General features: G+C 51.6%; 2 protein-coding genes across 10 annotated transcripts in view; one reads left to right on the forward strand and one right to left on the reverse strand.

Annotated features, from left to right (window-relative positions):
* SLC12A5 (solute carrier family 12 member 5) overlaps positions 1-20,990 on the forward strand; it is a 36,639-nt gene extending 15,649 nt beyond the window's left edge. For 2 of the 4 annotated variants that reach the window (XM_070589321.1, XM_070589324.1), the window contains exons 7-26: positions 1,550-1,791; positions 2,501-2,712; positions 4,534-4,704; positions 5,011-5,109; positions 5,246-5,303; positions 7,008-7,182; positions 7,755-7,873; positions 8,195-8,293; positions 9,219-9,338; positions 9,670-9,774; positions 10,955-11,123; positions 12,947-13,142; positions 14,099-14,268; positions 14,705-14,836; positions 15,744-15,851; positions 17,011-17,133; positions 17,226-17,425; positions 17,768-17,782; positions 18,046-18,179; positions 18,385-20,990. In XM_070589321.1, the coding sequence (XP_070445422.1) occupies positions 1,550-1,791; positions 2,501-2,712; positions 4,534-4,704; positions 5,011-5,109; positions 5,246-5,303; positions 7,008-7,182; positions 7,755-7,873; positions 8,195-8,293; positions 9,219-9,338; positions 9,670-9,774; positions 10,955-11,123; positions 12,947-13,142; positions 14,099-14,268; positions 14,705-14,836; positions 15,744-15,851; positions 17,011-17,133; positions 17,226-17,425; positions 17,768-17,782; positions 18,046-18,179; positions 18,385-18,476 (2,739 nt within the window). In that variant the 3' untranslated portion in view covers positions 18,477-20,990. The remainder of the gene's footprint in view (positions 1-1,549; positions 1,792-2,500; positions 2,713-4,533; positions 4,705-5,010; positions 5,110-5,245; positions 5,304-7,007; positions 7,183-7,754; positions 7,874-8,194; positions 8,294-9,218; positions 9,339-9,669; positions 9,775-10,954; positions 11,124-12,946; positions 13,143-14,098; positions 14,269-14,704; positions 14,837-15,743; positions 15,852-17,010; positions 17,134-17,225; positions 17,426-17,767; positions 17,783-18,045; positions 18,180-18,384) is intronic. The other 2 variants (XM_070589323.1, XM_070589325.1) reach the window with 1 other exon arrangement.
* Positions 20,991-21,826: 836 nt separating this feature from the next.
* NCOA5 (nuclear receptor coactivator 5) overlaps positions 21,827-27,773 on the reverse strand; it is a 30,231-nt gene continuing 24,284 nt past the window's right edge. For 4 of the 6 annotated variants that reach the window (XM_070589327.1, XM_070589326.1, XM_070589329.1 and 1 more), the window contains 3 exons: positions 25,899-26,098; positions 24,240-24,560; positions 21,827-23,781 (listed from right to left, as the gene is read on the reverse strand). In XM_070589327.1, the coding sequence (XP_070445428.1) occupies positions 23,192-23,781; positions 24,240-24,560; positions 25,899-26,098 (1,111 nt within the window). In that variant the 3' untranslated portion in view covers positions 21,827-23,191. Of the gene's footprint in view, positions 23,782-24,216; positions 24,561-25,898; positions 26,099-27,773 lie in introns of all 6 variants that reach the window. The other 2 variants (XM_008521645.2, XM_070589330.1) reach the window with 1 other exon arrangement.

The raw sequence follows: 27,773 nt of genomic DNA on the forward strand, positions 1-27,773 counted from the left end.
TCACACAATAGCTACCATCTGTGATTACCTACCATGTGCCAGGGATTGTGCTAAGTACCCTGTGAATGTTAACTGTAGAGGGCTGATGGCTCGCCGACTGCAAAAGAGACAAAGGATATGAGGGAGCCGAGTAAAGAGATGTGTGAGTAGTGACTGATGAGAAGTCAGGTTGCTGGACAGTGTCTGAAGGAGATGGCTGCTGACTTCCAACTTCCTGCCCCTCCAGGAGGAAGTGGGAGCTGAAGAGGGTTTGTTGTGTGTAGGAAGTGGGGCTGATATTTCCCAAGCCCCTACTCTATCCAGGCCCCATGGCCTGCAATGGTTCATTTTATTTTATCCCCACAATGCTCCCACAAGTTAGAAGATGTCCCCATTTTACAGAAGAGGAAGGCAAGGTCCAGAGAGTTTAAGGAACGTGTGGAAGGGATATGAACCTGTGTCTTTCTGTGCCAAAGCCAGTGCTTGTCCACTCTGCCACGCTGCCTTGAGAACTAGAACTAAAAGATGTCACAGCTTCTGGTTTGGGGGCCCAATGAGGGGTACTGGGGCAGAGAGGAGGGATGGGGAATAACAGACCTGAGAAACCAAATTATGAGAGAATAACAATAGATCTCTGGGACTTTTACAAAATTAAATAATTTAAAAATTATTATAAAAGCAGTTCTGCCCATTGCCTAAAGTTGGAAAAATATCAATCACCTGAAGAAAATCATCATTAACATTTTGGTGTATTTCCTTCTAGCTTTTGTTTTTTTATGAAATATTGTATTCTGTCTTTGTAAAATATAACTCTATAGATTCCCCAAAATAACCCCAAATTCTCTTTGTAAGTATCATTTACAAGTGAGAATAACTTTTGTAAGAATATAACCATTAGTATTGAGTATAGAAATTATAGGAAATACAGATGTGCAAAAAGAATAAAGATTATCTACTTTTGCACCATTCAGGGAAAACCACTGTTAACATTTTGGTGTACACACAGACATATATACACATATATGTGTACACATTCACATATAAGTACACATACATATTTACAAAAATGAGATCATAAGACATATTCTTTTTTAAAAACGTGATTGTTTTTATCTAATATAACATGGATAGCTCTTTGAGTCAGTTCATATAAATCTGTATTATCCTTTTCAACAGCTCCATTGTCTATATGGAAATATCGTGATTTATTCACCCAATCCTCTAGTCATGATTGTCTAATTTATTTCTACCTTTCTATTAGAAATAATAAAAATGATAAATAATCATTAAGAATTATACCTGATAAAAATAATAGAAACTAATAATCGCTCTGAACATCTTTGCAATATCGTTTTTAGTGACTATATAAAAGTCCTGATAGGATAGACCAGGACTTCCTTACCCATTCCGCTATCATTGGATGTCATTTCCAGTCTTGCACTACTGTAAATGTGCTGTGATGAGTGTGTTTTTTCCAAAGCCCTGCCTGCACTTCAGGTTATTTCTTGGGTTGATTCTCAGTTGGTTCTTCCTGGGTTACTTACCTGACCTCCTTGCCCCTTTCCCACAGGCTTACCTCTTCCCAGCTATGGCCATTTTTAAGGCAGAAGATGCCAGCGGGGAGGCAGCAGCCATGTTGAACAATATGCGTGTGTATGGCACCTGTGTGCTCACCTGCATGGCCACTGTGGTATTTGTGGGCGTCAAGTATGTCAACAAGTTTGCCCTTGTCTTCCTGGGCTGTGTCATCCTCTCCATCCTGGCCATTTATGCTGGGGTCATCAAATCTGCCTTTGACCCGCCCAACTTCCCGTAAGTGCTGCTGCTCTGAGCCTAAGGCATTGTCCTCCTCCTCCCTGGCCTGGTCTGCACACCAGTCTCTGCCAACCTCCTCCTCCCCATCTCTCAGAATTGGGGTGGTTGTGGATTCAGAGCAACCTGTCTTGGGAGGGAAAATCTCTCCTGGTTTGGGGGCAATCTCTTTAGGGTGGAGTAACGTTTCTGGGGTGGGCACAGTTTCCCTGGTGAGGGTCGACTGCTTGCTGGTGGGGTGGACTTAGAAGGAACCAAGTGGAATGATTTTTGAAGGGATGAACGCTGTGTTAGGGAAACATTTCCTGGATGGGACAACCTCCTGGAATGGGACAACCTCTTAGTTTTAAACACCTTCTCTATCATGGGAAAGGACGTAGAAGAGAGGGTCTAGGGGCTCAGGTGTCTGTGGGTGCTGCCCCTCTCTGCATCCCTCTGCCTGGAAAGGCTGCACGGAGACTGCTGTCCATGGTTCTGAAACATAGCATTGCACTAAGGCAGTGGTTCTCTGCCCAGGCTGCAAACTGGAAGGAATCACTTTGGGCAGCTTTGAAAAAACACTGATTCTGGGCTCCATCCCAATTAAATCAGAACCTCTGGATTTGGGGCCCTGGCATCTGTGTCTTTTTGAGCTCCTCTGGCAGTTCTACTGTGAAGCCAGGGCGAGGTTATGTCCCTCCCCATCTTCCTTCCTTGTTTCTCTCCCTAGGATTTGCCTCCTGGGGAACCGCACACTGTCTCGCCATGGCTTTGATGTCTGTGCCAAGCTAGCTTGGGAAGGAAATGAGACGGTGACCACACGGCTCTGGGGCCTTTTCTGCTCCTCCCGCTTCCTCAATGCCACCTGTGATGAGTACTTCACCCGAAACAATGTCACGGAGATCCAGGGCATTCCTGGTGCTGCCAGTGGCCTCATCAAAGGTCTGGGGGAGGCAAGAGGGCTGGTGTCCAGGGAATGCTTCAGGGATTGTGGGTTAAACAGTTAGGATTAAGGGTATGTCCTTGGGATTCAGATAAATTCAATCAGTTCTAGTTGAGCACCTGCTCTGGGCTGTGTTCTGTCCTTGGGATCATGGAACAGTAGTGAGGAAAAGGAGCCTTGGAGTACCTTGCCACCTAGTAGGGAAGAAAGTGATCGGTTTAACAAGTATTCACTAAGCACATACTAAGTGCCTAGCACTGTGCTAAGTACCAGAAACACAACATAAATAAGTCCCAGTCCTTGGCCTCAAGGAGTCTAACGGCAGAGAAAGATGTATTAGCAGATAAATTATGATATGTATAGAGGTGCATTCAATGAGCAGAGACCTCCCAGGGGAGGAGTGACCATGTGTATAAGGTGGCGAGACAAGCCTTCTTGGACTCCTCTGAGAAGGGTTTTGAAGGATAAAGAAGAGATTTTTGGTTATACTAGGGGAATAAGAGATAGAAGAGCATCTTGCCTAAAAGCATGCAGACACAGAAGAGCCTATTATGTTCTTCCAATCACAAGTAATTTGGTATGACTGGGGCATAGTGCAAAGGAAGGAGGGTCAAGCAATGATGTTGGAGTGGCTGGCCTGAAGCAGACTGTGGTGGGCTTTGGAAGCCATGTTGAAGAGTTTGGACTGTGTCCCGAGGGCAATGAGGAGCCACCAAAGGGTTTTGAGTAAAGGAGGGACATGGTTAGCTCATCTTTTCTGAAGATTCACTCTGGCTTCTAATGTGGATAGGCTAAATGCAGAGAGAACAAAGGCAGGGAGTCCAGGAAGAGGCTGATGCTGAGTCTAGGTGAGAGATGACAGTTGTATGACCTAGAGTGATGGAGTGCTGTCAGTAGGAATGAAGCAGTGGTTCTCCACCAGCGATGTTTTTCTTCCCAGGAGGCATGTGGCAATATCTGGAGACATTTTTGGTTGTCGCAATGGGAGGATTATTATTGACATCTAGTATGTAGAGGCAGGATGTTGCTAAACATCAAATCAAAACAGCCCTCCACAATGCAGAATTATCTCACCCAAAATGTCAATACAGACATGCATTTCTTAACAGTGGGGATACTTTCTGCGAAAGGCGTCATTAGGTGATTTTGTCATTGTGTAAACATCATAGAATGTACTTGCACAACCCTAGATGGTATAGCCTACTATACACCTTGGCTATATGATACTAATCTTATGGGACCACCGATATCTGTGCAGTCTGTTATTGACTGAAATGTCATTATGAGGCATGTGACTCTAGTGCTGAAGTGGAGGGACCCTGGAAAGGAGAGAAGGGGCATATATGAGAAATATTTAGGAGGAACAATGGACAGGAGTTGGAGATGGTTTTGAAATGGAGATGGACAGAGGGAGCAGCTGAGGTCAATGTCAAGCTGTCTGAAATGATGGTGGTGCCAGTTACCAAGATAAGGGATACAGGAAAGGAGCTGGTTTGGGATGGTGGATAGTGAGATCAGTTTGGGACATATTGAATCAGTCTGAGATGGGTCTTTGTGTGTCTGTTTAGTCTGTTTGTGTGCAGTAGACTGGACTGTTTGAGGGCAAGGACTAAATCTGATTCATGTACAGAAGCCCTGCGCATGGCCTGGCCCAAAGCAGGAGCTTAGGAAATGTTGATGGAAGTAAAATAGAGCCAAGGCCCGGGGGAAGCAAGAGGTGGTTGACCTTGACCCTTCTTTTTGCCCACCCCACCTCCTGGTCCTAGAGCTCTGGCACCTGATTTCTGGCCTTCCCCCTGAGCATCCTGTCTCCCCCACAGAGAACCTCTGGAGCTCCTACCTGACCAAGGGGGTGATCGTGGAGAGGCGTGGGATGCCCTCGGTGGGCTTGGCCGATGGCACCCCTGTCGACATGGACCATCCCTATGTCTTCAGCGATATGACCTCCTACTTCACCCTGCTGGTTGGCATCTACTTCCCCTCAGTCACAGGTGAAGGGGAGCTCAGAGAGGGAGGACTCTGCCTGGGAATGGATGGGTAGGAGAGAGTCAAGGATGATGTTGGGGAATTTCTTAATTCAATAGACCCATCATGTAGGCAGGAGCCAGAAATTCAGTTCCCATGGGACAGATGAGGGAATTAAGGCTGGGGGAAGCCAAGTCACCTGCCCAAGTTCTCGCATGAGTCATGTATGCCAGGACTAGATCCAAGACTTCCTGACTCCAAGGCTGGTGTCCTTTCTTCTTGGTCTTTCTGGGCTCCTGTGGCTCTTGTCCTAGCTGCTCCTCTGTTCACAGGAATCATGGCTGGTTCTAACCGCTCTGGGGACCTGCGGGATGCCCAGAAGTCAATTCCCACTGGCACCATCTTGGCTATCGCCACCACCTCTGCTGTCTGTATCCTGCACTGCTGGGCTGGGACCACTGTGGGTGGGGAGGGCAGCTGTAGCTGCTGCCTCACCTGGCTGGCTTAGGAAGGGTGGGGAGGAAGGGAAACGCCACCCTGGGCATTGTCCTTCATCCTCTGCTGCAGACATCAGCTCTGTTGTTCTATTTGGGGCCTGCATTGAGGGGGTCGTCCTTCGGGACAAGTAAGTAAGGGGATCAGGGCTAATTCTGCCCTGGGGTTGGGGTGGGCATAGGGGGCTGAGCTCTGGGAAACAGACCTGGCCACCTGGCCAGGGATGCTGAACTACCTGTACAAGGGGCCTTATGGGAGGGAGGTCACAGAGAATTGCTTGCTAACGGCCTTTCTTATATTGTATTTCATCTTTCTCATGTCACTCCGGCTCCAGAAGCTTGAATGGTATTTCATTTCCTTCAGGATAATGACACTTTCCTTTTTTTTTTTTCTTTGAAATCTATTAATTCATTTGCTATTTCCTGGATCTTTGTGTTGGTCGCTGTCAGGGTTTTGGGGGGAGCAAAGATAAATAACACGTGATTTTTGTCCTGAAGGAGCCCTTTGGGGATGGTAACCATGTGTGTCAACAGGCTTGAAATGTGGAGTAGAAGGGGTGGTGTTAAAGGAGAGCACAGGGGTTATAGAGGTGCCCAGGAGGCTGCAATCCAGTCCTCAGAGGGTCAGGGAAGAGGAGGTGATGCTGGAAGTGCTGTGTACACATTTTCTCATTTATCCTTCCCACTCTAAATGTTGAGTAGAGAAGACTTGGGTGACTAGGAGGTGGAAGGGCTTTCCAGGCAGTGGGGACAGCATTAACAAAGGTGGAGCAGAGAAACAGCTGTGTGTGTATGTGTGTGTGTGTGTGTATGTTTGCACACCCGGGTACCTGTAGCTATAAGCAGTTCAGCCCTTCTGGAGCATGAACTTCTGAAGGGTGTGTGCATACTCCACCAGCAAGGTGGAGTAGGAGGTCTGATCACAGAAGTCAGTTTCTGTGGCACCATCCTGGCTTCTGGGAAAGGGGGACATGAGGCTGGAGACCTCGTCTGGAGCCAGTCCTAGAGGCCTGGTTTTTGGTACCAGGAAATGCGAGCTTTATTTTATAAAAACTGGGGGAAACTCTGAGAGGTTTTAAGCAGGGGAGTGACCTGGTCAAATGGGAAATTTGCATATGTTACATCTGTTAGCTTTTAGGGCAACTTACCCTCCACTTATCTCATTTTATTTAATCGTAGACCCACCCCAAGATTGCAGGGCATTCAGCAGGTCATCCTGTGTAACCCTCATCTGACACTTGGAGTCCTTCAGCAGTGGCACATTTGCACACATCTCTGCTTGCACACTCGAGAGCAGGCCTCCCTCCACCTCCTAAAGCAGCCTCTTCCATTTCCAGAAAGTGTCATTGTTAGAAAATGCTTTCTTTGGAGTCTCACATCACACACCTTCACCACACGATGAGGCCAGATCCCCCATTTTTCAGATGAAGACATTGAGGTTCTAAGAGGCTAAGAGATTTTCCCTGGATAACGTAATATTACACAATTGACCATTTACTCGAATCACTATTAGTACCACGTTCCAGGCACACTGCTAAGCATTTGATAGCATTATCTTCCTTTATCCTCTCATCAATCATCTGAATAGGTTTATAATGATTCTCATTTTACAGCTCAGTAAACTGAGGCGAGGAGAGTTTAAATGACTTGCCCAAGGTCACACAGACAGAAAGTGCCCAGAACATTAGGGGCTTTGTCTTCCCCCTCATCCCTACAGAGCCTCGCCCTAGGGTGGGCATACAGTTGGTCCTGAAGTTGGTGTGGGAGACCCACCCTGCAAATCCAGGGACCATTGCTCACCCAGCATCTCCTGTCCCCTTGCTCTTTCCTTCCAGGTTTGGTGAAGCTGTGAATGGCAACCTGGTGGTAGGCACACTGGCCTGGCCATCCCCTTGGGTCATTGTCATCGGATCCTTCTTCTCCACCTGTGGGGCTGGGCTGCAGAGTCTCACGGGGGCCCCACGCCTGCTGCAGGCCATCTCCCGGGATGGCATAGTGCCCTTCCTGCAGGTTAGTGGGGGTGAAGTGTGGGAAGAACAGCCCACCCCCATACCAGCCAGACAGGCCCCTGCCCAGAGAGGCCACACAGTGAAGCAGGGCCAAAGTGAGCCTTGAGCTGCCTGCTGGGGCCCTTCTGCTCTGCACTGCTGTGAAGAAGAATGGGTGTGCCTTATTTGAGATTTGGGCCATGGTCAGAGAAGTCTGCTCTTAGAGGAAAAATAAATGTTCCTCCTCTGGCCTAGTGATTGGGCAGAGACTCAGGGAGATAGATGGAGCACCGAGTCATGGCCGCTTGCTGGCCTCCTATAGCTCCTCTCCTTCTGTCCCATTGGAGTTCGTTTTCCCCTTAAGGAATTCTTTGAACTTCATTGCACGAAGGTACCAATGTCAGAGTGGGCGAGATACAGCAGAAGCCTGGTGTCCCTTTGGGTACTCCTAAAGGTTGAGAAATACAGCATCCTCTCCCCACCTCCTCATTGGTTAGGGGATTCCTGGATCTACAGCACTGGTCCCCAAGACTGGAGGAGAGAGACAGGAAATCTTTAAAGACTCAGGCCCCCATGATGTTGCTATGTCCTCAGGTCTTTGGCCACGGCAAAGCCAACGGAGAGCCAACATGGGCCTTGCTCCTGACCGCCTGCATCTGTGAGATCGGCATCCTCATTGCATCCCTCGACGAGGTCGCCCCCATCCTCTCTATGTGCGTGCTGGCCTCTTGCCCTCCCCATCGGCTCAGGGGGTCTCTGTACTGGGATCCTCCCTGGACAGCCCACCCAAACACTTTAACACTCCAGGAGATTCCCCGCTGTAGTAGAAACCCATCCTTTGTTATATAGAGATTCATCCCCATGTGCATCAGGGTGTGTTGCAAGGGGATTTGGCTTTTGAACTCCTTCCTAAGCACCAGAACATGATTCAGCACTTCCCTAGTTTCTTTTCCCATTTCTCCTTTCTTTCCCTATGTTTCTGTCTCTGCCTCCCCTTGCATCTCTGTCTCTCCTGGGGCCTTTCTGTGTTCCAGGTTCTTCCTGATGTGCTACATGTTTGTGAACCTGGCCTGTGCGGTACAGACACTGCTGAGGACGCCCAACTGGAGGCCACGCTTTCGATATTACCACTGGTGGGTGCCCCGTTCCCCCTCCCTGCCCCACAGAACCATCCTCTCATCTCCACCCCAATCTCACCTCCTCCAGTTCTAAGGACCCCAAGCTCCAGCTTTTATAGCCCAACTAGCATGAGAAGGGTCCTGGAGAGGGTCTCCTTATAATCACAAATCATAATAGTACACAGGACAAATGGTCTCAGCTATCATCCCTCCGTTGCACATAGAGCTCACCATCTTACAGTCTAGATGAGGAAACCTCAGTGTCCTCAGCGGGGAGTGGGAGGATAACTGCACCTCCCTCATGGGACCACCGTGAGCATTACAGTGCTTGGTGCACAGAAGATGCTCATTATGTGGAGGCTGGGGTCCTTCTGATCATTTTACTCTATGGCTCTTTATCCTCACAATAGGTCCCTGGGGCAGACAGGGCAGGAATGAACATGCTTGTTCTACAAAAAGGAAATGGAGGCTCAAGCAGGGGAAAGGACTGGCCCAAGGCGGCCCAGCAGGACTGTGGCATACCTGGATAGAACCTGGGCTGCCTGACTCCGTCTCAGTGCTCTGGCTTTGCCAGGTGCCTCTTCCTGGGGGCACACTATTCCTGGGAGATCCTGCCTCCAACTCTCCCTAGAGACCCCTGCCTCAGAGCCCATGTGGCCAGAGCTATCTTCAGGGTCTAAATCACAGGATCAGATCACTGCAGTGACTCAGGAACTGGGTGGGGCATTGGGTGGTGCCCTGTCGGTAGCTGCTCATTCATCCAGAAGGTCCCATATCCCCGTGGTGCTCATGGAGATGATGGTGTGAGTTCCCCTAGCCCCGGCTGGAGTCTCCCAGGTCTTGCCCAGGTCCTCTGCCTTCTAACTCTTGTTGTCTGAGCCCCAGCATCAGTGACAGCCCTGCCAGGGCTCAGAGTCTGGGTCTCCCTCCCATTGTCCAGGACGCTCTCCTTCCTGGGCATGAGCCTCTGCCTGGCCCTCATGTTCATCTGTTCCTGGTATTATGCCCTGGTGGCCATGCTCATTGCTGGGCTCATCTACAAGTACATCGAGTACCGTGGGTGAGTGTGGAGAGTGGGGAGGGCTGGGAGGAGTGAGGAGAGGAAGGAGCAGTGGGTCGTTGTGGGGGTGGCATGGGGATGAAGCAGGAAGTGGGAGAGGATGGGGCTAGCATGGAAGGGAAAGGGTGACATGGGGGTGGATTGGGAGATGGGGGCAGGGGCAGAGGGATGGGCTGAAGCTTTGAGAAATGGAGAGGGCAGGAGCAACATACACATCCTTTCTGAGCCTGAGATAGATGGCTCTGCCCTGGGGCGGCCACTTCAGTATGGACGGTTCTCCCTGACACTCCCTGGTTTTCTGCCCTCGTGTGATCCCCTTCCCGGTCCCCAGGGCGGAGAAGGAGTGGGGCGATGGGATCCGAGGCCTGTCTCTCAGCGCCGCTCGCTATGCCCTCTTACGCCTGGAGGAGGGGCCCCCACACACCAAGAACTGGAGGTCAGTGTTGGGGGCACATGTGTGAGGGCTCAGGAGGGAGAAGAAGGGAGCAGGGCCTGGCCCATCCCGCCATACAATGGTGTGCCCTTAACCTCTCCTCCTCAGCTCAGCCTGTCTGAACCCTTCCCACCTACAACACCAAGGCTGCGCTGCATTCCAGACATTTGTTCTCCAAAACTCCACCCGCCACTCCAGCCTCCTGACCATCCCTCTGTCCATTCATTTGTGCATTCACTCCATGATTTGTTAAAAAGAATGTATGAATGCCTCATATGTGCCAAGCCTCCTTCTGGTCTCCGGGGATGTAGTGAGCTCATAGTTCCATGGAGAAGGCACACACAGAGACAGATAAACAAAATATCATGTAGCATTTGCTCTGGGAGAAGTGGAATCATCTACTTTGAGAGTTATAGGACCTCTTAGAAATCTCTACATTAATAATAATCCCTCCATTTTATTCACATGAAAATCAGGGACCAGAGAGGGTCTCAGAGGTCGTGGAAGGCAGAGCTGGAACTGGTATCTTCACCCTTCACCTCTCAGCCCAGGGTGCTTTCTCACTGACTGCTCTGCAGGCCCAGCCCCTCGTTCACCTCCCTCAGGCTTCTTTTGCCAAGAGTGAGGCCTGGAAGTCTGATCTATGCCTAGGACATTGCTGGCTTGTCCTTGCTGATGCTTACTAAACTGGGGTTTTGCATTGTTGTCTGTGAATTCTCAAATGCTTAGCACAGGGTCTAGCCCAGAGTAGATGCCTTGAGAATGCTGTTAAATTGATGGCTGGTTGGATGGATGGGATGGCTAAATGAATAAGGAAATGAGTGGCTAAGTATGGATAGGTGGCTAAGTGTATATATGTAAGAGAGGGTAGTTCGGTGAATATATGGATGTGTGAATGGATGATGGTAGGTGGATATGTGGATAATTGAGTGAATAATAGAGGTGTAGGTAAACTAATATGAATGTGAGTGGATGACTGAAGGGTAAAGTAGATGAGTAGGTGGTTGAATGGATGGATGGGTGAGGGAGGTGGATGGAGAGATGGATGGGTGGGTGGAGTGATAGATGCATGGGAGATGGTTGGATGGGCTGATATGCAAGGAAATGGATGGACGAAAGGGTGTATGGTGGGTGGTGGGTGGATGGGTGGTGGATAGATCAAATGACCTTGCACCCTCTTCAGGCCACAGCTGCTGGTGCTGGTGCGCGTGGACCAAGATCAGAACGTGGTACACCCACAGCTGCTCTCGTTGACCTCCCAGCTCAAGGCAGGAAAGGGCCTGACCATTGTGGGCTCTGTCCTTGAGGGGACCTTTTTGGACAACCATCCCCAGGCCCAGCGGGCAGAGGAGGTGAGCAGAGGGAGGGGGGAAGGACAGGGCGCTCAGGACAGTCCTTGTCCCTTTGCCCTTTTCTTCCTTACCACCTTTGAGATCAAAGGGGGCTCAGGCCCTTCTGCCCTCTGCCTTAGAAGAGGAGTCCAAGGGCTCAGGGAGTGAATTCCTTAGAATCCAACTTGCAGAACCAAACACAATCAGAGCTAGAAGGGTCAATTTATAGATAAGGAAACTGAGGCTTAGAGAAGTCAGGTCAGAAACCAGGACTGCTTGACTCCTACTCTAGACTTCTTCCTGTCAGAGTATAATCTTTCAGAGTGCTTTCACTTCTGCGGATTCTTTCAATCCCCCACTGTGTGAAGTTGGCACAGGAAGAAACTGAGGCCCAGAGAGGAAAAGCAGCTTGCTGAAAGTCACAAAGCTGGCTGGAAGCCTAGTCAGGATTTGAACCTGGGACCCTGGTTCTGGGTCACCTGCCCTTTTCCCCGTCCACTGGTCCGTGCCCGTGGAGCAGGGCACAGAGCCACTGTGGGCTGGGACAGCTGGTGTCTACATTACAGGGTGCTAACAAGTGTCTGGAACCTGGTGGGCAGCAGAGGAAGTGGGTTCTCTCTGTGATTCAGCCCTTTCTTCCCCCAGGTCTGTGACTAATCGTGGAGAGAGGAAAGGGGGCCTGAGGGAGGTGAGGTGGGACGGGGAGGGGCACCCCTAATGGCTTGTGACAGTTGCTGTTTCTGCCTGGCTGGTCCGTTCACACCAATCTGTCAGGGCCCACGGCTGGTGGCTTCCACTGGTCAGTTTAATTAAAAATGCAGCGGTTGAGAACATGCTGTGTACCAGGCACCGGGCTAGGCACGGGGGAGATGGAGATGTGTAAGACCAAGTCCAGCGCTAGGGGCGGTCACAGGCTGGTGGGGAAGAGAGAACATACACAGAGGCTGTCAGCCCCATGCGATGTTGGCAGGTGCCACATTAGAGTTAGTAACAGCAGAGGAAGGGGACGTGTTGGGTGTTTCTGTTGGGCAGTATACCAAGACTTACCCACATCATGCTGTGTAATTCTCCTGATTCCTCAATGGGGTGGCTGTCGTGATCTCCATTTGACAGATGAGAAAACTGAGGCTTGTAGAGGTCAGTTGATTGGCCCAAGGTCACACAGCCAGGAAGTAGCAGAGGTAGGAATGGAAACCGTCTCTGTTTGACGTCAGGGTAGTGGGAAGGGTGTGGCGGATGGAGTCTGACCCCTGGGGTTGAACCCCTACAATAACATCCATTAGCTGTGTGGCCTTCAGCAAGTCTTACTTCCTCTGAGCCTCAATTTCCTCCTCTGTAAAATGAGAATAGTAGGAACACTTCCCTCATAGTGCAGATTGAAGGTGCACTTAAAATACTTATCAGTATGCTCACTTTTAAAAATTGTGAAAAACAAATTGTCTGGCCATGCAGAGGAGCCCAGTTTCATTCCGGTCTGGGTAGGGGTTGGTCTCTGAAGAAGGTGGCAGTTGAATTGGGCCAGGCAGGGTGTAATGTACAATGGGGGGAGGGCTCCGGGTGGTGGTAGAGAGCTCCTGGGGGACTGTGTGAGCAACAGCGGGCTGGTGCAAAGGGTGGAGTCTGACCATGCAGAGCTGTGATTGATCAACACGGAATGGGGGCCAGAGGTGATGGGGAGCCATGCAGGATTCTGGTGCCAGAGGCTGACATGATCAGAGCCGAGCTTCGGGAAGATTGGGATGATGGAGGGGAGAGACAAGAGGAAGGGAGGCTGCAAGGGGCCAGGCAAGGCCAAGGAGGCCTGAGGCTGGTCCTTGTCTGACTCCCTTCCCCTCAACCCCCAGTCCATCCGGCGCCTGATGGAGGCAGAGAAGGTCAAAGGCTTCTGCCAGGTAGTGATTTCCTCCAACCTACGTGACGGTGTGTCCCATCTGATTCAGTCTGGGGGCCTTGGGGGCCTGCAGCACAACACTGTGCTCGTCGGCTGGCCCCGCAACTGGCGGCAGAAGGAAGATCATCAGACGTGGAGGAACTTCATTGGTAAGGCTGGGGGTGCTGGGGGCAATAGTGGGCTGGGGGCGGTGGAGGGCTGGGGGCAATAGTGGGCTGGGGGCAGTGGAGGGCTGAGGGCGGGTTCTCCTTCTTTGGGCCTGTGGGTCATTTCCCAGGCTTGACAGTTGTGGATTCAGCAGAGGCAGGTGACGGTGTTCAAAGCCAGCCATGTGCCGGGCCCTGTGCTGGGACTGAGGCGTGAATGAGACGGTTCTGGCTGCTGCAGGGCTCACAGCCCCGGGAAGAAGACAGTGCAGGGCAGTGGGAAGAGCTACAGCTTTGAAGTCACAGAGGCCTGGGTCTCAATCCCGCTTCTGGTTCTTCCTAGCTGTGTGATTGTGCAAAAGTGACTCACTCTCTCTGAGCGTCAGATTCCTTGGTAATAGTTGGTTATAGAAATATAATAAATAACATTTATAGACTGCGTTCTGTATGCCAGACAAACTGAGGCTTTCTTTGTCTGTAATTCTGTCAGCAGTCCTCTGAGGGCTGGGCCTTGTTATCTCCATTTTATTGATGTGAAACTAAGGCACAGAGAGATTAAGGAGTTTGCTCCAGATCACACAGCTGGTAGACCCAGAGGCTGCATGTTAACTCCAGGCGATTCCATCTCTTTTATATGTAGATCATAGTTATAAGATGGTTGGGAGGATTAAGTGAGGCCATGCATGGTAGAGTTCTTAATAATCAGAAAGGGCAGGTGATGTTATTGCCACTTGACAGGTGGGGAAACTGAGGCCCAGAGAGTTTGAGAGCCTTTCCCAAATCCAAACAACAGATAAGTGATGAGCTCAGGTAGATGCTGGTTTTCTGACTACTCAGCCCAAGGCCAAGGCAGATGGGGTGGGGTGCTGGGTGCCAGGAGCCCCTGTGGCTGCTGCTGGGTGCAGGAGGGGACCAGGGTCACTGTTTTCCTGTCTGGATCTCTCCTTGGCTGCCCCCAGAGCTGGTCCGGGAAACCACAGCTGGTCACCTGGCCCTGCTGGTCACCAAGAATGTTTCCATGTTTCCTGGGAACCCGGAGCGCTTCTCTGAAGGCAGCATCGACGTCTGGTGGATCGTGCATGATGGAGGCATGCTCATGCTGCTGCCCTTCCTGCTGCGGCACCACAAGGTGAGTGTGTGTTTGTGTACATGTGCACGTGTACGTGTGCATGCATGCATCTCTGTGCGTGTGTGCACATCTGTGGGCGAGGCTCATGGGCTCTGGCCAGGGCCAGCCTCCATGTGAGCTCTTCCCTTGGGAGCTCCTGGGAAAGGGATCTGGTCACCTCCTTCAATCTGAGATGCGAGGAACTGATTGTTTCCCGCTGCGGGTGTCCTTGCATTGTAAAGCAGAGCAGTGCTTAACCCAAGCAGGTGATCCTCCCCAAGCAGGGGGACCTCACCTAAGCACGAGAGCTTTTGTAGGGAGCGGTGCTGAGGGTTTCAGGTCTGCATGTATGTGTGGGAAGGTGGCTGGGAAGGGTGAGGGTCCTGTCTAGGTTCTGGCCTTGGATCTCCTCCCTGCATCTGGGCTGGATCCTTCTGGGTCCCCTTCACCCCTCTAGGTCTGGCGGAAATGCAAGATGCGTATCTTCACTGTGGCCCAGATGGATGACAATAGCATCCAGATGAAGAAGGACCTGACTACATTTCTGTATCATTTACGTATCACTGCAGAGGTTGAGGTGGTGGAGATGGTGAGTTCCCAGGAGCCACTCCTGCAGTTTTGAAGTCTACCTGGCCCTCTTTCTTCTTGGCCCCAGGAGGAAGTAGGGCAACCCCAGCACCCATCAGCTTATGATGCTGGATCCCTGCTCCCCTTATCCATTCTTAGCCTCTCACATATTCACCCAAGAGTCCATCCATCCATCCATCCATCCATCCATCCATCCATCCCTTTCTCCTTTGTAAGGATAGCCATGTCTAACAGTGCTCATTATGTGTGAGGCGCTGTTCCATGCACTTCATATATATTAATTCTCACAACAACCAATGAAATAGATACAATTATCCACATTTCCATTTTACAGATTGGGAAGTTGAGGCATAGAAAGGTTAAGTAATTTGCCCAACAATGCACACTAAGTGGCGGAACCAGGATTCAAACCCAGGCAGGCTGGCTCTAGAGTCCATGCTCCCAGCAATTACACTGTACAGCCTCTTGTCCATCCCTTCCCCTCTGTTTATTTATCCACCCACTCATCTCACCAATCTACCCATAGATTCAGTAACATATTCACTCACTCACTTACCCATCCGTTCATCCATTATGTATTCATTCATCCCTTTGTTCTTCTTAAAATTTCTTCCCCTTTTCCATCCACCCAGGTAATTAATTAATCCACTCATTCATTAATTCACCCATTTATACGACCAGTCCTGTGCTGGGCTGAGGATGGAAGGAGCTGCATTGCCTTCAAGGAGCATCGCCCTCTGCTTTGTCCTTGCTTCTCACATTTGTTGATTAAACTAGGTCATTGGACAGGGAAGCCTTAGGCTGGCAGAAGGAAGGGGTCCCGCCTCCCTTCCCTTGGCCTTGCACCTGAGCTCAGAGCTCTTGCTTTCCTTCCTTGCCCCCCTCACCCCACCCCTGCCTGCCCACAGCATGAAAGCGACATCTCGGCTTACACCTACGAGAAGACATTGGTGATGGAACAGCGTTCCCAGATCCTCAAACAGATGCATTTAACCAAGAATGAGCGGGAACGGGAGGTGAGGTTTCCCTGCCTTGGCTCTGAGAGCCTCAAGCTGCCACCACTTCTAGGTCTGCACAGGTTTGGGATGGCCTAGGGCTGACACTCGTGGCCATTGGCACTGCCACCGTCGCCCCAGAGCATTACTCATCACTCTTATTCCCCCCACCCTGCCTCCTGGCACTGGGCTCCCCAGCAGCAGGGGTACACAGTGCAGCTGCACCTGTCAGGCCTCCCAGCCAGGATGCAGAGGGGCTCTGGCATGGGTGACAGATCTCTGTGTGTGACTTCTGTGATCCAAGGGAAAATAGTCGATGCTAAATATGCATGGATGATGATTCCTTAGGGGTGTGGATGCCAGTGTTGATATCAAGGATCATGTGATAGACCCCCCGAGAGTGGGTAATGGATGGATATTTAGGGATATAGCTGATGGTGGGAGTTGGGGGCAATCCTCCCAGGGTGTAGTTGATGGGTTCTCAGGGGTGATGATGATGAGCCTCCTTTGGGGTGTGGGGGTGAGATCTCCCAGGTGTGGGTAATGTGGGACCCTGGAGTTTGAATAAAAGACCCACTCCAGAGACCCACTCCAGGTCCTTGGGCAAATGAGTGATGGTATCCTGGGCCTGGGGACAGAAGAACTCTTCGAGGTGAGTGGCAGGTTGCCTGGGGGAATAGGTGGCAGATCGTATATAGATGAGGGTGACAGACCATGGTTATGGGTCTCGCAGGTGTGGGTAATACATCTACTGGATTGTGGTTGATGGATCCTCAGGGGGATGAGTGATAGGTACCCCTTTAAGCTGGGAAGGATGGACCTCCAAAGATGTCATCCAGGCTGTTATCCAGGGGTGATTGTAAAAACTGTGAGCAATGGCATGTGCACTGACCAATCAGAACTGACGCTGGACCAAAGTGCTAAGGTAGAGCCCGGCTGGGCTGGGTGTTAATGCTTTGGTTGCTGGACAGTGGGGAGGTCAGGGGTTCTGGAGAGGAGTTGGAGTGGCCAGGTAAGTGGGGCAATAGCTATTTGGTATGGAAGCATTGCAATACTTTAACAACTGGTACAGTTCCTGAAAGCGTGCATCCTGGTTCAACATCAGCTCTGGTGGGAGCTCTTTGCAGGGCGTGAGTGCTGACTCTCAGCAGAGTTGGCACCAACCTGTGTCACTCCCTAGATCCAGAGTATCACAGATGAGTCTCGCGGCTCAATCCGGAGGAAGAATCCCGCCAACACTCGGCTCCGCCTCAACGTCCCAGAAGAGACAGCTGGCGACAGTGAGGAGAAGCCAGAAGAGGAGGTGTGCAGCTGGGCTGGTTTGGCCCCAGCCTGTGGGAGCAGAACCTTTGGCCTCCAAAGGAGTCACGTGCTGTCCCTTCGTTCACCCCTCAGGTGCAGCTGATCCATGACCAGAGTGCTCCCAGCTGCCCCAGCAGCTCACCGTCCCCAGGGGAGGAGCCCGAGGGGGAGGGGGATGCAGATCCTGAGAAAGTGCATCTCACCTGGACCAAGGACAAGTCGGCGGCAGAGAAGAATAAGGGCCCCAGTCCCGTCTCCTCCGAGGGCATCAAGGACTTCTTCAGCATGAAGCCGTATGGGCCTAGGGGCTAAGGGCTGGGGTCTGGAGTGAGCCTACAGGGTCCTTGTCCCCCATGACAGAGCAAACAAGCAGAAGGGGTCTTGGTCTGACAGTCTGAAGATCCAGCCCAGACTGTATCTCGGTTTCCCCATCTGAGGACTTGGGGGTTGGGCCCGATTGCTAAGGGTCGGAACTCCCCGGTGCAGGCAGTGGAAAGGTGAAGGCTGGGCAGCTGCGAGAGCAGGCCCAGTGTGCGCTCAGGGTGGATGATGGTGGCTCATGTCCCCAGCCTCTCCTGCTTTTTCTGACTCCTCTCTTTTTCTTCCTCACTTTGCTTCTCTTGTGTTTCCCGAAGGGAGTGGGAGAACTTGTAAGTGCTTCAGAGTTTTTAAATTCTCTCTCCTGGATTGGTCAGGGTCCCTACTCTCCTCACTCTGTCATGAGCCCTCAATTCGTGCCCCTGACCTCTAGGGTTTCTGAATACCCCAGCTTGGAGAGGTCTCGGGTTGGTGGTCCCTGGCTTGCAAGGACCAGGTCTCAGCAGCTCAGTTTGCCTGGGGCTGGGAGGGCGACTGGATCCAACTTTCCCCTCTTCCAGGCTCACCCGCTCTCCTCCCCTCCTCCCTCCCCCAGGAACCAGTCCAACGTGCGGCGCATGCACACAGCCGTGCGGCTGAACGAGGTCATCGTGAAGAAATCCCGGGATGCCAAGCTTGTTTTGCTCAACATGCCTGGGCCTCCCCGCAACCGCAATGGTGACGAAAATTGTATCCTGGATTTAAAGCTGGGGGAAGTGGGGGGTGGACGACAGGGGACCTGGGTCCTAGCCTGGGATGGAAGAGCTGAGCCGTTGCTGCTTCAGGATCAGCACCTCGGACAGGGATGCGGGCCCAGCGTTCTCTGGCGGCAGAACGCGACCCTAATTCCATCCGAAGGGAAGGGGACGGGTCTTTCTCCTTGACGGGCGCTCAGACATGGAGTTCCTCGAGGTCCTCACCGAGCACCTGGACCGGGTGATGCTGGTCCGCGGCGGCGGCCGCGAGGTCATCACCATCTACTCCTGAGAGCCAGGACCTGCCACCCGGGCCCCAGCGCGCCCGGCCCGCGGCCCCGGAGCCCTCGCCGCGCCCCCCGCCGCTGTCACCGTTTACATACAGACCCTGTGTCCGCCCCGGCCCCTTTCCCCGCTGCCTGAAGCCCGGAGGCCAGGTCCGTCGGGGCTGACTCGGAGAGGACCGCCCCCGTGCGGAGACCAGAGCCCCGAGCGCCCCGTTGGCGCGTCTCTCTGTCGGCGCCGGCTGCGCGGCCCTTTTTCTAAGCCCGGCCTCGCCCCGCCGGAGGAGGCGCTGCAAGAAAGGTCGGGAGGCGGCGCGGAGAAGAGAGGAGAGGAGAGGAGCTGGGGCTTTGAGGACGCCCAGGTAGTCCGCGCGGCCCTTCCCTCTTTCCACGCCCGCCCCGTCCTCGCTCCGCGCTCCTCCGGGGCTGCTCCCGGCTCCCGGCGGCCCGGCGGGCGCGGGGTGGGGGGTCCGCGCTCGGCCGTCTCCGCCGCCCCTCCTCGCGGGGCCTCCGGGCGCGGGGCGGCCGAGCCTATACATAGTGTACAGGAGACATCGCGTGTATTTTTAACGTCCCCATGTTTCTGTGACTAGAAGCGTAACGGACTTCTCTTCTCGCCACCGTCGAGCTCTCTCCCGCTGGGGGCGTCCAGAGGAGGCAGAGGCCTCGGGTCGGAGAGTTTGAGAGCAAAAGTGCTTTAGGCCAAGGCGGGAGTCATGGTCCTGGTCCCTCGACACCCCCGACCCACTCTCGCCTCCTCGCCCTTTCTGCGCATCCTTGGCTTCCGACCCTTCCCTCTAGTTCTTTTCATTGACGAGGTGAGACAAGTGTCTAACTTTTCCTGGATTCGCCTCCCAGCAGATATGAGCTTCCACTGCGGCTGCAGAGACGTGGCAGCCTCTTCTCATCGGCTCTTATGCAAGCTGGGGCCAGGATAGGGGAGGGACGCTCCTCAAGGGGGAGAAACCGAGAGAGGCCTCGCCCCACCGAGGAAGCCCCGCCCCGGTGCCTTCCTGGGGGAGAGGCGTCTCTCCTCAGACGGCTTGTCGCCTGCTCCCCCTATCCCGTGGCTCCTCGCCAAAGACTGAAATCGGGGACCTGGAGGGCATCCCCTCCCTGGAGTTTCCTCCCCGGGACAGGTGAGGGAGGAGGGGGCGATTTTTGTTTAGGGGCAGGACTCACCGGGGAGGCCCCAGCGCTGCCCCCGATGTTCCCTCCCCGCCCTCCATCTGGCAGCTGGCAGCTCCGGCCTCGGGGACCCAAGCCGCCTTCTCTGCATCCCGGGGCCTGGCCTCGCTGCCTAGCAGCAGCCTCCAGCTGCGTCTCCCAGGCATCTGGGCCGGCGGGGAGAGCTGGAGTCGCCATGTGCTTGGTTCCTAGCGCCTCTCTGCCCTCCTCCAATTAGGACCCAGGGCCTTTGGCTTCTCCAACTCCAGTCCTTAGCGCTTCTGCTCCACTAGCCTGGTCAGAGGCGCCCTCTATCCGTAGAGAACGCGCATTGGCTGGGTTCCCTTCCCCCAGGGCACGCTACTAAGGGGGACAGGCACTGCATGATCGTTCCAGCGCCCTCTGGGACTGGGTACAGTACCTCCAGCCCCAGGGCCCTGACCGTCACACTTAGACATCCTGCCCACCTCCCAGAGCTGGGGCTACTGGTACTCCTGACCTCACCACCTCCTTTCTTTGAGCCCAAGGCAGAGAGCTGGAGCTAGTGCCATCTAGACTGGGTCAGGTGTGGCTGCAGGTAGGCTGCGGCCCCTCTGAGATTTGACCAGAGAGCTGGATTCTTCCAGGCAGTAATCAGAAAGTAGGAGGTATCAGACACCAGCCCCCCTGCATCCTCCAAAAGACTTCCCTCTGAGAACCACAGCTGGGTCTCGCCTCCTGGGGACCTGAGCATTCCGGGCTGACGTGGTGGGCTGGGCAGGAGGGAAGGGGATGCATCAACACCAATTAGGGAACCAAAGTTGCACTATCTGGGCCTAGGCTGGCTGGCAAGAGCAAAGTTTCCGTTCATGAAAACAAACATCCCACAACAAAAACCCAAGTTTTCTGTGCTACATGTGCAATATTTGTTATGAATGTTATCTCACAAGTCATTCACCAAATTATCTTTATAATCATTGTAGCTAGATGTTTCATGTCCATTCAAGTGACTTTCGTTCTGAGTGCAATATTTCAATAGCCTTGTAGTGATAACTAGTGTTGCTTTTGTTTCAGACGATCTATGTGCAGGACAATGCAATGAAGTTGAAAACCATTGTAAATAGGAGAGGTTGCAAACCAAATCAAGAGTATTTATTACTATTACTAGGCCTGCCTTTAATTTTCAGTGTTTCAGTATTCCACATTCTGCCTCAGTATTGATCTTGTGTTCTTTGTGCCAATATGAAAAGGAGAGGGTTGGTTCTTTCCTTTATTGTTGAATGCTCCCATTTAATGCTTTACAGCTTTTACTGTATTAATTTTTTAGACCCCTGTCTGCACAAAATGCAATAAAAATAATTTTATTATACCCCTCACAGCCTGAGGTATGCTGCTTGGACGCTCAGGCGAGAATCAACAGGGGGGAAGAGGGGTACTCAAGTTGGCTCTCCAGGACCCCACACTCTTAATCAGAACGACTGACCTTCACTGACAGAGGGATGGGCTGATCCTCCAGGTCCGGTTCGTGTACTGCCTACGCTGGGAGCGACCCAGGGGGACACAGGAACTAGCAGCAGGGACTAATATAACATTATAATAATGCACTAACATTATCTTCCGTGAGACAGTGAGCACGTACTAGGTCAGGTTCAGTGCTGTCATCATTTTGGTCCCTAACCCACTGGAGGCCTTGTGCCAGTCACTTCACCACACGCAGCCCAAGTTTCCTGATGAAGTTGGCTATTAAATGCTCTCCAAGGCTTCTACAGCTCTGTGGCTCTATGGTTTTGCCAACTCCCTGCATAATGGGCGGAACAAAGGGTGGCAACTGAGACGAAGTCAAAACAGAGAGCGCCCCACTCCACTGGCCAAAAGGGGCCTCCTCATGGTCCTGTTTTCCTCTTGTGGAATGAGAGGACAAGCCTGCTGACACATTCAGTCTACCACCACCAAGGATGTATAACCCAGTGCTCCAGTCAGCAGGCTTTGTTCTGACCTGTCATCAAAGCTGTTATCTAGGTGGGCTGCAGGAGAAGCTAGGACTGAAGGTGGTTTTGAGGCCTGACCACAGGCTGAGGACAACAGGGGCAGACCTCACGGCACACTGAAACCAGTCAGTGCTCCTTCACGAACCCTTACCTTCCAACCCTGGGAAGGAACGCCACACAAAGAGGTCCTGCAGATGTGCACACCCAAAAAAAGACGACACAGCTTTTACTTATCCATTTTAATTAAAAAGTAATCATTTCATCTTATTAACAACACAAGAGTTCCAAAGAGCAAAAAAAACACTATATAACACAAACAGGTCAGAACATAAAATGCTGCCATCTGGGGACCTCGAGTTTTTGAAACCATTGCTTGCTCAGCCACTGGCAGGGACTCAGCTGAAGTCACTGCTCTCCCTCGTCCCTGCCAGGGGCCCCTTGAGACTGTATCCACAGGGCTCTGGCGAGCACCCTCCCTAGGGAGAGGGCAGCTTCCTTTGGCTCCATTTAGAGCAGCAGCCAGAAGTCATCCCTCTAATAATTTCACTCTGGCTCAAAAGTTATGAATAGCCGCCCGTGTCAAGAACATGTCCAGCTACCAAAAATCTGACATCAAAATGGTCCCTACCTCCTGCTGCTCAGAAAACAAGAGTCCAGATGAAAACAAGAGTCTGATTTTTGAGCCAAAAGCTCAAAACAATCACTGAAAAAATAGGTGTTCACTGCCAGAGTCTAGAGTTGCCTTCTCAGAAGTGACTCCAGGAAACTACGACTGCAGATGGAGAGGCTGACAGAAACCGTTAGGGGGGGCAGGAGTGGTTGGGGCCCAGATTCACAGTTCACGTTAAACTGCTGGTGACTGGAGCTGTTCAATCCATTGGAAATCCTCCAATGTAAATGAAAACAAAAAAGAAAAGAGAAAACCAAAAATCAACAACCCTGGGTCAGACAGAAAAGAGCCTGCTTCTGCGGCTGCCATGGCCACTCCTCAACAGCTCCAGAGCAGCTGATTTATGAATCCTCAAGCAGACTCCCACCCATGTGGGATGGGGCACGACAACACCATGCCTGCCAAGCCTCGCCTGCTCCTCTGCCACCCTAGGCAGGAGCTGCAGGTGGGAGCTGGAGCTCTGGTTGGCCTGTGAGAGGCTGGAAAACCTTGGTAGGTTCAAAATGAACAAAGGCAGTGGCTACTGACATGAAAATGGCATCCCAAACTCAGCTAATCGGGGTGTGGCTTGTTCCTCTGCCCTCCCCCCAACTCCAGCTGACAGACAGACAAGAGAAATCCATGAAATATAAACTGAGCCCAGACACCTGTACTGCCCAACTGACCCAGAGATATTTATTTTCTACGAAAAACAAAAACAACAAAAAAAGATACACCCCCAAATGCAGTATAAACTCTGACTCTGGAAGGAATAAGCAACACAGCCTTGGGCAGAACAGAGAGCAGGTGGTAGAAACTTATGACACTCGATGTGGACCTGGACAGGCGCAGAGAACATCCTCCAATGACTCTATTTAGAACGCAATAGGTGGGAGGAGGCCAGGGGATGAGGGGCTAGGGGCAGTCGAGAGATTTAGCCTCAGTAATGCCTCTGGTAAGATCCCATGGGGGCCTGGGGCCGCCCCACCTGTGCTGTGGTCTGGCTAACCAGGTGGGAGAGGGCAGGGCCACTCTGGATCAGGGTGTCGAGGGCCTTCTGTACACTTGGATTGTCGAAGTTGATACCTGTGGAAGACACTGGCCTCTGGCTAGCTATGTTGCTGGCAGGTGCCAGGCGACTGGAAGGTTGGCTAAAGAGCCCTTGGGAAGGAGCCCCAGGCCTGGGGCCCATGTTCCGAGCAGATCCTGCCTGTCCCAAAATGTTTGGAGGCTGATTGCCAGAGGCCTGTGATCTTTGCTGAGGCTGGCTGTTCACTGCTGTGGAAAAATTCTGGTTCTGGGTATTTCCGGCAGCGACAGAGGGGGACGCAGAGCTGCTATTGGCCGTAACCGTGCCACTATTGAAGAGGCTGAGGATTTTGGCCTGAAGCTCTTGCTGGGAGGTGGGGGGTGCAGCTGGAGTGGGTGTAGCAGAGGGGAGCACTTGGCTGCTCTGGAGCGGTTGGGAGCTTGGCTGTGTCTTCAGCGAGGCACCCGAGGTCGCCCCGAGTGGTTGGCGGGAAATCGGGCCTAGAAGACAGAAGGAGGAGGTATCTGGTTGAAAGTACCCTCCATGGGCAGGAGGCTTAGCAGCCCAGGGAAGAACAATAATCACTTATCACATCAACCACACAGTACACAGACTATAAAATCAATTTCCCAATGGAGCCACTTCACGGTATGTGCTGTCCCCAGAAGACAGCCTAGTTCTCCACAGAACTACTTAAAGAAAAAGGGCATCCATCTTGGTTACCACGAAGCCAGCAGTACTAGTTCACCCACCACAATAACCGCAGGGATCAGAATTCAGTACCCAAATCTTAACTTATCATTACATCAGCATGGATGGCCCACGGGAGAACTCAAGGGATGGGCTCATTACCCTTACCCACCCCATAGAGCCCTGGGACTGCCACCCTCCCAACAGAGCCTGGGGATTAGAGAAATGCAGAGTCAGAACTTCACCTCGGCCCTGCCACGTAGCTCACCAGGCAGAGAGTCGGTGCTGCTCCTCATCAGCCGCTCCTTCCGCTCTCGCAGGTAGTTGATGATCTTGTCAGTCTCTTCGGCAGTGAGGTACCTATTGTCTGCCAGCAGGTTGATGAGGCTTTGGATGGCTGGAGGGTGCCCCCCACGCACTCCTTCCTCAGGGCCTCCTCGCTCCCTTTCCTGTAAGATGGCTTCATCGGCCATCTTGGCTGCCTGTCTGGCAATCTCCTCACGTTCCTTCTCCCGGCACTCATTCTTGTAGCGCTCATAATTTCTGGCCACCAGCACCATGGCGTCTGCCTGGGGCATGTTGCGATGCTCTGTAGGAGGGAATGACATGAGTTATTTTCTCCTATGGCAGATCTAAGTGCCCACCTGCTGGACGCCACCAAGCCTCTCCTAACCTCAAACCAGCAGGAAAACTGTTTCAGTGACAAAAGCCTGGGGAGGGGAGGGAGATGAAGGTTGGGAAGACAGGTGAATGCACTTCTTTGGTGGGGAACACACACCTTTGTACGGAGCTGGTTCTCTGGGGAATTCCTAGATCACAGACATAGCAAAAATCAAAGAAACATGAGCGTCTCCAACAGATTCAAAAAGACCATGTGGGGAATAACCACGGGAGGCAGGCCGCAGGGGCCAAAAAGCCCTTCTGGAAAGCCTGGCTCTCCAGTGTGCTCCTCAGGATACAGCTGGCCTACCATTTTTGAATCCATCAGTTCAAAGGTCATGGATTAAGATCATATTGTGACCCTAAATAACCTCTTCTCCTCACCCTCAGGCAACATGATTTACAGGGTGGTGGGAAGACTTCTCAGAACTTTATATAAATGTCCTCACACATCTTGAGAACTATTCCTCAGAGAGACAAACGACCTACTGGACAGCCTTATGTATTCTATGGTTATGGGTGTAACCAGTCAGGCAAATAGAGATCCTGAGTGTGGTGGGAAAAGGGAAAAGTCTGTGCTGTAAGAACAATGAGCAGGGCATCAGTTGGGTGAGTCTCAACATTCTGGGCACAAAGTACTAAAAGCTACTTCAGGGAGGGATTTCAAGGAACCTACCCTGGGCTGCTAGGAGGTCAAGTCTGCGTCCTTGTTCTCACGGCCCCTCCGCCCACTTCTCTAGCACACTTCTAAAGAGTCTCCTAATTGTCTGTTGTATTCTCTGTCCCTCATTAGAAAGATGGGTGAAAGGAAGGACTCTATTGCACTCAGTGTAGTACGTGCCAGAGGTGTGCTCTCACTGGCGAGAGCCGACAGTGTGCATTTCTTCCCAATTCTCCCTAAAGTGACTTCATATTGATGGCTTGAAATAGGACATGGTGGGAGTATCACGGAAATCAGCAAATGCTATAACCCTCCCCACTCCCACTAACTGGTGGTTAAACATTTGCTAGCATACCACTGTATATACCTAAGGGCTAAATATAGGGTTTTATATATATAGCAGGCCCAGAACTGTATCTATGAAGAGCATCAGATGAACAAATGACTATGCAAGTCTCCTCCAGTGCACTTATAAAAGGGCCCTACCATATTTGAGCTGAAATTCATGAGTCATGTGCCCAAAACCTGGGTCTTCTGAGTAAGGCATAAGAGAATTAATGGACTAGTAACCACTTCTGTAATGCTGATCCACTTGGGCTTCTGTACCTTGTGGGGTTCCAAACATGATGTTGACTGTACAGGAGCGGTGAATCTGGTGCTGCTGGGTGATGACAATAGCAAAAGGAGATCCTCCCCTGCTCACATCCTCCAAAGCTTGTGAGAGGGACACCTCTGTGTTGAGGAAGATCAAGTCCACTACCATGCCCAGGTCTCGCACTTTCCGCCCCACAGACTCAGCATAATCTCTGTGGAAACAAAGAGAAGAAAGGTGAACACTCCTCAACCAACTCCCAGTCTGTGCACTGCTGCACCTCAGCCAGCTGTGCGTGATCCTATGGAAAGTTCAAACTCTAGCCCATCCAGTGTCACCCTGGTGCCCTCCTCAGGCTCCATGAATCTAGAGAAATTTCTTCTCTTTACACAGGCTGGGAATAGCTGTGACTGGCTCAGAATAGTCACACATGACGTTGCCAGCAGCAAAGCATTTAGTACCCAGGTCCTTCTTTTGATTCTCTAGTCCACTGGTCCTTTCTTCACACCACCTTGCTGCCAAGACTTGTGGCACATATCTGTCTTTGGGGAGGCTGCATGACATAGTGGGAAAAGCATGGGCTTTAATGCTAGAAAGACAAGTTGGGATACCAGCCCACACATTTACTTGCAAAGTTGTGATGCTTTAAGCAAATCCCTTTACCTCTGACAAACCTGTTTCTTTACCGCTAAAATGGGAATAATATGGCTCAGCTCCTTGTCTTTTCCTTGACCTTCTCTCCAATCTAAACTAGATCTTTGACATATTTCTTCGCATAGGACTCATCATCAGTACATTTTATTTTGTCATCTACCCAACTAGGGTGTGAGCTCCACAAGAGGAAGGGGCTGTGTGTGTTTGCTTACCATTATAACCGTAGTAGCCATCATCTGCCATACATACAAAAAATTTGCTGAATGAATACACATATAACATGATTATTGTGAAGATTAAAAAAATTCAAGTAAAGCACCTAGCCTGGGCTAGTACAGAGTAGGTGCTCAGAAAATGATAAGCTATTATCATGGTCAAAAAAAGACCTATCTACAGTTAAAGAAGCATCTATCTCTAAACAAGGCAGCTTAGAGCATGTGAACTCTGCCTGCTGCTTGGTGTCTCAACACCTATTTCCCTAGTCTCTGCCTTGAAATTAGCTCTTTAACCCCAAACTGCTAGAAAATATGTGAAGTTATTTACTAACCACCTGGGGAAAGGGAACACAGCTACTGCCAAGGCTGCAAGCTGCTGTATTCTCTTCTGCTTCTCTGCTCTGCCTCTTAGAGATGGTACACAGAGCTGGAGTAAAGCGGTGCTGTGAACTCTGCATTGGCTAGCATGATCACCTAACAGTTCTGCAAGGCCACGGCACTTCACAGAGAAGGCTTGGTACTTGGCTGACAAATGCGGAGACATATGCATCCCCAAGTCCTGGGGATTCGGGGTTGTTCCATGAAGGGAGCATCTACTGCTTTGCCTGACCAGCATATATTCCTTCTTTGATTTTCCTTCGGAGAGGCATCCCTCTCCCACTTAGTCCACATGGTTCCACAGGGCTAATCCTACCTTTAGCTCTAGGGATGGGCCCATGACCTGGCCCCTGCCAAGCAGGGCATCCCAGCACCACTGGCTAAAGGGACGGATTCAGGGATGGGAAAGTGAGCCAGGTCAGGCCAATGAGAAGCAATTCCAGGACTTTAGGGGGAAGCACTCGAGAAAAGAGGCTCTCTTTCCACTGGGTTTGCTAAGCTAAGAAGACACTTGTCTAGGGCCAGTGCCATTCTGCCTTTTCAAGTAGAAATCCTGTTTAAGAACGAAGGGAACAGAGATCAAGTCTTGACAACATGATCTGACTGTGGATGTAGCCATGCCTGAACTTCTCAGTCAAGTAA

The sequence above is a fragment of the Equus przewalskii genome, chromosome 21 (genome assembly GCF_037783145.1).
Source record: "Equus przewalskii isolate Varuska chromosome 21, EquPr2, whole genome shotgun sequence".
In the NCBI taxonomy this organism is placed as follows: domain Eukaryota; kingdom Metazoa; phylum Chordata; class Mammalia; order Perissodactyla; family Equidae; genus Equus; species Equus przewalskii.